This window comes from Pistacia vera, unplaced genomic scaffold, assembly GCF_008641045.1.
Source record: "Pistacia vera cultivar Batoury unplaced genomic scaffold, PisVer_v2 Contig1797, whole genome shotgun sequence".
NCBI classification, from domain to species: Eukaryota; Viridiplantae; Streptophyta; class Magnoliopsida; order Sapindales; family Anacardiaceae; genus Pistacia; species Pistacia vera.
The window spans coordinates 1-10,524 of NW_022195895.1; the positions used below are offsets into that span (position 1 = coordinate 1).

The 10,524-nt window shown below is 37.1% G+C and overlaps 1 protein-coding gene across 1 annotated transcript; it reads left to right on the forward strand.

The window, feature by feature from the left end:
- The first annotated feature begins 261 nt into the window (after positions 1 to 261).
- On the forward strand, positions 262 to 1,796 carry LOC116126419 (probable E3 ubiquitin-protein ligase LOG2). The gene is made up of 2 exons (XM_031412111.1): positions 262 to 860; positions 1,379 to 1,796. Exons 1-2 carry the CDS (start codon positions 291 to 293, stop codon positions 1,490 to 1,492), a joined length of 684 nt encoding a protein of 227 aa, XP_031267971.1. The 5' UTR covers positions 262 to 290; the 3' UTR covers positions 1,493 to 1,796.
- The last annotated feature ends 8,728 nt before the right edge of the window (positions 1,797 to 10,524 follow it).

Here is a 10,524-nt window from a genome sequence, read left to right on the forward strand (position 1 = left end):
TTTTTTTTTTCTGTCACCATCTTCTGAATAATATTTCTCATGGTTATAAAAAAAAAATACTTTGTTTTCTGTCGCCATTGAACATCATTGATTCAATGGTGCCTTACTGTCATATAGATTTACCAATTAGTATAGTTATGATTTATATATTTTCTTTTTCCAAGGTTAGATAAATCTTTAAAAGTTTATGCTCATGTTCTAGAGCACATCACTTTCTTTGTTCATAAATTTCAGTTCTTGTAACAAGCATGTTGTTTGTAGTAGAAGTAATTTTTTTATGTTGAGATTATATGACATATTGTCTGAATTTTAACTTCTTGTGTGATTGTGGTCTTAACAAGAATTTTATTTCCCTTGGAAACAGTATCACTGTCGTTTTCTTTGCTAAAGAAGGTGAAGACTGTAACCTGACGCCAACAAAGGAAAACATTTTTGCACCAGTGACAGTAAATTTTCAACAAGGTCTGGGTCAGAAGTTCAGACAGCCTTCTGGAACGGGGATTGACTTTTCAATGTTTGAGGAGGCAGAGTTACTGAAAGAGGGTAACATGGATGTCTATCCTCTTGCTGTGAAGGCAGAGGCAGCCCCTGCTAACCAGAATGGATCTGATGGAAACTCTATTCCTGGACCCACGAATTCTCAGATAACTCAGGCAGTATTTGAGAAAGAGAAAGGTGAATACCAGGTCAGAGTGGTGAAGCAGATTTTGTGGGTGAATGGTATGAGGTATGAGCTGCAAGAGATATATGGGATTGGGAATTCTGTTGAAGGTGATGTCGATGCAAATGACCCCGGAAAAGAATGTGTCATCTGCCTATCAGAACCACGTGACACAACTGTGCTTCCCTGCCGACATATGGTACATTTTTTTTTTATGTCATTTTATAATTATGATATTTGCCCGGTTAGGAGTCTTAGGACTTGTTTTCCTATGATGGTTTCCAATCTCTGCCTATAACAGTTCTCCATTTTCTTGAGGTTAGGTTTGCCTTGATCATGCTGATATTTAGAACACAGAAAATTTGTTCCTCTCTTTGATTTACATGAAAAGTAGATAACTCTTCCTTCTAGAAGATATGGTTGCATGCAAGTCAAATTGTTGATTTCAACTTGAACTGTTTAAAATATTTCACCAAGTATTATTTGATTACTCCTGTAATTGTATGAAAAGTTATTGCATGATAAATTTGTCTTAATTTGGTACATCCTCTCTCCCGTCTCATGAGTTACTGTATATTAGCAAACTGTTTTGAGTAAGAAGTCAACTTGCTTATTGAAGGTTTAAAAAACTAAAAGTGGAAGTAAATAGGGTCACTAAATTTCTGGAATAGCTTTGTCGATAACACAGTTGCTTTTGTGGCTTTTCTTGTGGTGCAGTGTATGTGCAGTGGATGTGCAAAGGTTCTGAGGTTCCAAACAAATCGGTGTCCAATTTGCAGACAACCAGTTGAAAGGCTTTTGGAGATTAAGGTCAATGGGCCTGAGGAATGAAAACCGCATATGTTGCTGGCACTAGTTTTATGTATAGTAGTTGCTGTCTTTCTATAGTTTCCCCCTCTTTAATTTCATTTTTTTTTCCACTTAGGAAATTTCCTGCCTTTTTAATAAAGGCAATGAGGTATGGCAAGAATGAATTGCTGGCATTGCGCCAGAATTATATGCAAGACAGTGCCTTATGCTTTGCAAGTGTGAGTGCTTTGAGGCAATTCCTCATAATTTTTATCATATGAAATATAATGTAAGTTTGCTGGGTTTGCTTCAGGAAATTTCCAAACATTTTAATGCTGGTTTTGTTGATTCCCTCTGTATAATTATTTATATTATATGCTTGAGAATGATTGATTTAATTGGTCCCTTGATACCTCCCGAGTGTAATCGGTGGCCAAAAAGTACACAGGATTCAACCAAAGAGGAGTACCATGTTTTTAATCAGAGAATTAATCAAAGATACTCTGGTGTAGGCTGTAATCATTCAATGATTTTCTTGTATGGTTTAATAGGCGAGCATGCAATTCTCCAGGAAGTATTTTCGACATACAATCAAGCTGACGTAGGATTTCAATTTTCTAATTTCTACACAAAACCTTCTGCCATAGGATGTGTCGAAAAATGAGGTCCAGACGTCCAGTATCTGTTTGCTTGTTCTTTGGTATATTTCTTTTCCCCACAAGCTACAAGTAGTCAAAAGTTCCAAACATAGTTCTACTTGTACATTAACTCTTTAAGCGGTACTTTTTTTTTTTCTTAGATGTAACTCTTCAAGTAGTGCTTTTTGTTCCTTGTATAGCTCTTGAATTCTTTCCTCATCCACCCAATCTATCCACAGTACTCTCAAGTCAAGTAATTCTTCAAGGTGATAAGACTGCAAAATAAAGTACAATGCAAGTTAGGGCAATGTTTTAATAACCAACCCTAAGTGAAACCCAACAAAGTTGCTAGGTCTCGGTTGACCGGCCAGTCAAATCAGGCAACCAAAAGTTTAAAATACACTCCTAAAAATTACAATAAAGTTCTTACAAATTTGAAATTTAGCAAACACACACAAAATACAAATCGGTTGTCAACTGGTTGGTGGCAACGAACACACCAAATGCAATCTCAATCATTCTTGAGCCATTCCCTTGAAATCTACCTAAGATTTTTTCAAAATCGACCAGATCTCACCACCGTCGACATCGACAACCCATGTCAAATCTCATCACCGTCCGCATCAACAACCCATGTCAGATCTCACCACTACCGATGTCAACAACCCTTCCCATCACCACAAAAATACTCTCCTCAGCCTCTTGACCAAAACCTATCTCGCCTCACCTTGTTCGCCTCACCAATTGCTGACAAAAGCCAACTGTTGTCGCCGCAAGTTTTTTTCGATTTCCAGTCAATTCACTCACTGAAAATCACCTACATCGCCATCATTGCACTCACTAGCCCTTCCTCTTTAAAAACCCCAACATCTCGACCTCCAATTGTTCGTCGATCACTATCCCAATTTCTAGAGTTTTCGGTGAATAAGAAAAATGTTATCCCAACCCAGTGAAAGCCCTAGGTCCCAGTTCAACTGACCAAGCGAAGCCGGGTTTTAAAACATTGAGTCAAGGAACTTATGGTGGCTAATGACATTAGCTCTATACTCTACAATGTGCACCCAACAACAACCCGAAGCAGCTAAGGGTCCATTTGTTTAATAATTTTTGCACTATCATATCCCTATCCTACTTAAAATACACATTTGTTTCCCTATTCTAAAAATATTATTTTATTTTATTTTATTCAATTTTTTTAAACCCCCTAAGTTTATTAATTTAACTAAACACCCCCAAAAAAAGTTAAAAAATTGACAAAAACACCCCCACCCACATTTTCCAGATTTTGGCCACCACCGCCAACAAGTGGCCAGAATCTAGTATAATGGCACACTACCGATTGGATCTAGCTGGTAGTGCGCCGATCTATCATTTTCCGACCAGGTCCACTGTGGATCTGGCCATTGTCGGCCAGATCTTTGGCCGTAGCTTGGTCATCAACGACGACCAAGATATGGCCATCGTTGACGACCAAATATGGCCAGATCTGGCCGTCAACAACCAGATCTGACTATCAACGGCCATATCTAACGGTAGATCTGACCTTTTCCGACTAGGTCTAGGGTGAATCTGGCTTAAAAAGGTCATCTCAGTGCATGACCGACTAAATCCAACCGGTCATGTGCTGATACGACGACTTCGGCCACCCTCCAGCAGTGGTGACCGATTGCCGGTATTTAATGGGTGGGTGGGTGGGAGTATTTTTGTAATTTTCAATGTTTTTATTATAAGGGTGTTTAATAAATTAACAAACCTAGGGATGTGTTTTTGTTAATTTTTAAATCCTACCTCGTTATTCCCACCAAATTCTTACTTTTACAAAAATACTATCCAAAATACTAAAACAAACAGACCCTATTTTCAACTACACAGGGTTATACTTCTCACTGGCCTCTGCCATCACTAGGATGTCCCATTTTAACGTTGCCAAACTATATTTGCATTCATTAAGGACAACAAAAAAGCATCAATCTCAATAAAAAAAACACAACCCATCTCTCATGGGTGCTAACAGCACTATCTTCTAATAGGATTGGTGTTAATCTTAGCGTGGCTTGTAGGCAATAACTTAACCTTTTTCTGGTTCAGTGAAATAAATCATGACAAAACAGAATTAAGCACACAACATTTTGTTCAACAACATGGAAACAAGTGGTTGCTTATTTAGTATAAGTGCCCAACCACAAAGCAACATAGTGCCTCGATGAGGACTTAACGACAACACATAGTAGCAATAACAACAAACAAAGTTCTAACCAGACAACATCAAACATAAGTGACTAAAGTGCATCAATGTGTTCTAGTCCTCCCACCATTGATGCACATACACACCACTGCGTCTTAGACCCTTGAAGATATCCATGCAGTCTGCATTCGCTGCCCCTTTGCCATCTACATGACCAGAGCAGCGAAGAAAGATCTCATCAACAAAGCATATGGTTCCAGTTTTGAACAACTCTGAGAGAAATTTCAGTTCTACCTCTCCTGCATTTATCTTCAGGACCACAAAGTCTGCATATCGCACTGTTTCTTGAAACCAGAGGAGAAAGTCAAACCCTTCATCCGCCACAGATGGGTCCACATCTTCCAAGACATTAGCATTGGCAGTAGCCTTACTTCCAGCCAGGCCCGGATGATAAACAAAGGTGACACCAGGCCTCTTGACATAGGACAGTAGAACAGAAGTATTATGGTCAACAAAATAAACATTGAAAGCCTTGCGATCCACAGGATATGATGGCAAGAACCAATTTGTAACACGGGAGTTCAGGTGCTCCCCTGCCCCAATATCAATATACACTAACCGCTTCCTAGAGGTAACATCCATAAACTTGGGCAAATAAACAATCCTTTTCCCAAACCCCATTGGTTTTTCCTCCACAAGAGGCTCAATGAACTCCATAAATGGTTTGTTGTTCATAAGTGATGGGCAATCAGATGGAAGGCGATACTGCTCAAAGTAAGAGCAATTTTCAATTTCTTTCTTGAAAACAACCAGAGTAAACTGATTCACATAACCAACATGGACAATAGTGGAAGTTTTCAGAATTGAGGAAATCGGTGTTGCAGACCTAATCAAACCATTTGGGCTCGAACTACTAACACCCACAAGCATCGCTCCAATTCCACCTGGCCTAAGAACACGCTCGATCTCAAGCACTAAAAGAGCAGGGACAGAAACCTTATCTAGATCCCTGGAGTAAACAAAATCAAAGGAATTGTCCTCATAATCAAGCTCATAAACGAGCTTTTTATGCTTAAGCGAGAAAAATGTGTGTCTGTAAACCCCATAAGCATTGCTAAACCCCATTTCTCGCAATGCATGCACTGATGAGGACGAACCTTCACCAACACAGAGAGTTTTTGCATCATCAGTCAACATATGCATACCCACCAACTCTCTAGCCACAATAGTAGTCAGATTTGCATTTTCCTTGCACTGCATTGACCCAAGGGAACCTAGGATGGGATACATAAATCGACCCAAGAACAAATGCGGCTTCGAATAATCAGAAGTCAAAGAACAATCATTAAAGCTCACCGCATTGAACATAACGGGATCGAACCCAGATAAGATTTGCAGCAAAGGAACGACTGACAGAGCCGTGGCGAACAAAACGGCGCGCAAAAGCACACGCCTCGCAATAGACCCAGTACGGATCTTGAGTTTCAAGGATTTCAAATCCATCAAGTTTCAATTTTTAACTCAACAAACAGAAGCAATAACAGATCTTGATCAAGTACGAGTAAAACAGAGCAATATGAATAATATTCAAGAGAGAGTGAAAAGCCAATTGAGATTGAGAAATAAACTTAGCGAGTACAAAACCTGGAGGCTGTGTGATTCCCACCCACGAGGACTCCCATTGATTTTTGCATTTTTAACCAGACCCCTCTTGGAACCCTCTTTGCCCTTAATTTGAACCACATTTCATCCATTTTTTCCCCAACCATGAACACAAACTTCCCTTCAAGAACCCTACATTACATCTTTGGTATTGAATTTCACTGAATCCAAATGGGTTTTGATTCAAACAACGGAAAACAAAAACCCCCAAGTTGATAATACCGAAGACAGGGTTTCAATAAAGTGAAGTCAAGTCAAGTGAAGATGGAGAGTGAAATGTCGGCGGATCTAATCTCTTATAATCGAAGAGGCTACAGCTAACAGGGAGGTGACGATGACGTCAGCAGAATACTTGGCGAGATTATGAAAGCTTCTCATAATTAAATTTGCAGTCGTGTCGAGAAATGATTCGGTGAGATGCATTATTACTGACAAAGCGCGTGGCAGTGGGGCCTCATGAAGATGCTGCGGAAGCCATTCATTGGATCCAGTCGGAGACGCGTTACATAATACATATAAAGACGGATCACGCGAATAATTCTACTGAAACCATGGTTTTAAAACCCGGCCCGGCCGGTGAACAGGTTGGACCGGGGCCTAGAGCCTTCTCCGGGTGGGTTACTCTTTCCAACTGTTCTAAATTTAAAATCTATCAAACACATCCCTGATTAATACGCATCAGTCCCTAAAAGTTTGAAATTCAGCAAACACACCCTCTAGCCAAATGCAAATTGATGATGACCTCCCCTTTTCCGACGACTTTCCACCTTCCCTTGCTGTCAAAAACCACCTTTTGACTTTCTCCAGGACCGTGACCCTTCATCTCTCGTCACCGCGCGATGTTTCGCCGTCCAACAATTTTTCTTCCATTTCCAGGCGTCGATCGTGCCTTCTCCGACATCGATAAGCCTCCTTAGCCACCGATCTACCTTCTCCGAAGCTCCCTTGCTGTCGTTCACGAAGATCCACAATCATCCTGCCAAAAAAAGTCACCGCAATCGTTTGACTTCCACCATCGATCTGCCACTTTCAGGCGATGTCTCAACTTGCCAACTGCCAATTCATCCTCCCCGTCACCCGATCTACCCTCCTTGGTGTGTCGCCGTCGCTTTCCTAGTCGATCACCGATTTGATTTGGCCATGGGTTGTGTTTGTTAGATTTCAAACCTATAGGGGTTGATGGTATTTATTAGGGGTGTGTTTACTAGATTTTAAACTTATCAAACCATTGGTTAAACCGTCAGTTAAACCAGTTAACCAGTGACCCTATCACCTGAATAGGTCACCCTCTGGGTCGGGTTTTAAAACCTTGCTGAAACCAGTAGTTTAATTAGATTAGAAAAGTCCCTGTTTTGATGAGATATTTAGGACACTCCTGAATTTTAATGAAGTAAAAAAGAGGTCCATAGGTTTCAGAATGAAACCTTTTACCTTTATAGTTTCAAAATAGGACACTTACACCCTTATAATTGAATAATGTTTATGAAAAGTAATTTTTTAGTACTTGATTTGTCTTAACATATACCGACATAAATTAAGAACATTAAATGACAAAAAAATTAGTATTCCGATGCATTGAAAATTATATACATATTTGTCTTTTGACACATAATATGCATTAAAATAATAAACTTTTTATCTTCTAATATATTGAATGTGTGACACACATTAAAACAATCATTAACATTTCAGTCATGTGACAAATATCAGAAATTAGTCTCCTTTTATTATAAGAGAAAAGACAAGATAAGGGTATATTAGCCATATTATGTTCAAATAACTTTTTACAAAGTGTTTATTTATTATAAAGGGTTTAAGTGTTTCATTCTGAAATCTATGAGTCATTTTAGTTATGTCACTAAATCTTAGGGCTGTCCAGTANTAGAAGATATTTGTGGAAAAGGGAGGTTTTCTCTTGGTGGGATAAAATTAAGTTTTGGATCTCTCTTAAGCGTTTATGTCCTTGAAGTTTAAGTAAGTCTTCTTTATTCACTGAAAGTGGGAAGTTTCTATGGCTTCATCAGGGAAGGATTAGGGTTTCTTGTTGTTTATAGCTTGAGGGTCCATTTCTTTTTTCTGGTATAGTGTTTGGAACCCTTTCAAGGTATTGCGAAAAATGTTGGCACAAACTGGCTGAAATAATCTTTCTCTTTTTGCATTTGTTATAGAATCCAAGTTATATTGATTTAAAAGGGTCAACGAGATGGCAAATTAATGTTGATAAATTTACAACTTGTTATGCTTTCATACTTATAAGTTATAACTACATTTGTTGATGCTTGATTTTGGACACCAACGACTCGTATGTGCAAAATGCTAAGAGAGTCTTAGAAATTAAACGTGATGGATCCATGAGATTTGAATATGGTGCTGAGATTATATATGTTGCAGAAACATAAATAAAAGATTAGCAAGAGAGGTTTTTAAAGTGGTTTGGATGCTTAAAGCGAATCCTACACCCACTATTATTTTGCTATTCTCTGACTATTTCTATGATATTGCCCGTAAGGCATACAAAGATGGAGAAATACTTTGTTTATAGAGAGAAATAATGAAGCTCAAATCTATGTCTAGCTCTCATCTGCCCAACCTCTTCTTTCGTGAAGAGAAGTTTCAATTTATACACCTTTAAGGTCAATGTAATGAGTGTTTTGCAAGTTGCCTTGACACATAGAAAGCTCTCATCCGTTCTTCTCTTAAAATGAGATAGGGTTGGTATAGGCTTGATAGGAAATACACTTTGTCTTTTAGGCACTTGTTGAGCTGACATCATTGTGATTTTTCAGACATAACAGCATTAATGTTTGTGATGTATATGGTAGGGTAAGGCGATACCACTTAATGAAGACCAAATGGGGTATCATGACAACGTATCGTCAACATTACAAAATTAATAAACCTCGCTTCTAATTATTAACTAGTAGATATCGTGAGTAAGGGTCGATGCAACAGGGAAGTAGCTGAATCTAAATTCCAACTATTTAAAATTAAATCCTAATAACCAAATTGACCTAAATAACCAAAATATAAACTAGGGGTTTGTAAAATCAAGGANACAAGAACACCCATCTTCTCCATAAAAAAACAACACAAAATCGGCCATTATGGGTAAAAACAATGCGATCACAAGGCCAATTCTAAAATCCATTTGAATCAAACACTTTTATATAACAAAGATAAAAATGGATAAAACAATGTAGTCCCAAGAACTTATCTTCTCCATAAAATAAAATCGACAATATGGGTAAAACAATGTGACCCCAAGGCCAACTTCAAAATAACTTCAAAAATTATCTTCTTACTTTCTCTAACTTCAATATATAATTACCAATAAATAAAAAATGGATACAATTTGTGGTTTCAATGACAATTTCGTCTTTCTAAATCATAATCTATAATTTAAACTTAAACTTTCAAAATAAAAGAATACAAATATAAAATGTATTACCTGAAAAATTGAAGAAAAAGGGAGTTTAAGGAAGGGTTTAATTTTGAGTTTGATAGCCCAAAAACAAAAGAATTTATTTGATGTATTGAAGTTTTTTGGTATTTTACTTCTCATATAAGGGTAATTTTGTAAAAACTTAGCAAAAAAATTTAAAACTCAAGGAGGGTCTCTTGACCCCCACTCCCTCCGTCCCTGAATATCACCAGGGACGTAGCCAAAAATAAAATATAGGGGAGTCAAAGTTAAAAGAAAAATACAATTTTAAATTAAAATAAGCACAAGTTTTGTATTTATAAAATTCTCATTAACTAATATATTTATAATTGTCCTCGACCGGAGTTCATCTTTTGAAAGTATTGTATAATGACTTCATTATCAATACTATCAAATACATATTTCTCTATATATACAATTAAACTATCATTCAAGTATACATATTAGTGGTCCCAAAGCCAACCCCAAAATAACTTTACAAATTATCTTCTTACTTCCTCTAACTTCAATATATTATCACAAAAAAAAGGTACAATTTGTGATCTCAATGGCAATTTCATCTTCCTAAATTCTAATCTATAATTTAACCTTAAACTTTTAAAATAAAATAATACAAATATAAAATGTATTAGTATTATCTGGCAAATTGAAAAAAAAAAAAAGGGGTGCGTCAGCTTGATAGGTGGGAGAAAACTACATTTGTGTGGATAAAGAATAAGAAATTTAGGGAAAATTTTGAAACCTAAGTTGTTAAATCAGTTATCTACAATAGAAAAAGAACGGGTTTGGGAAATAGAGAAAAGGGTTTAGTTTTGATAGTATAAAAAGAAAAATGAGAGTTTAATTTATTTGATAGATTGGAGTTTTTTTGTAATTTACTTTTCACTTAGGGGTAAATTTCTAAAACTTATCAGAAAATTTTAAAGCGTACGGAGGCTCAACTGACCCTCCTTGACCACCTTTGCCTCTGTCCTTGGATATCACTACACTTCAACCTTGCAAAATAGGATAAATTTGGGTTTAAGTTTAATCAATTTAAGTGATTCTAATTTTTCAACTTGTAGATGAAGTGATGTAAAAAATTCAGAAAGGTTTATTAGGTTTTTGAATAGTTATTAGTTTCTCATATTTCGTTCATTATTTGCTA

Excerpts from the sequence above, each read along its gene's own strand:
- LOC116126419 (XM_031412111.1), top strand. The coding sequence starts at position 291 with ATGACATATTGTCTGAATTTTAACTTCTTGTGTGATTGTGGTCTTAAC. Across the intron at positions 861-1,378 it reads TGCTTCCCTGCCGACATATG|TGTATGTGCAGTGGATGTGC; the intron begins GTACATTTTTTT and ends CTTGTGGTGCAG.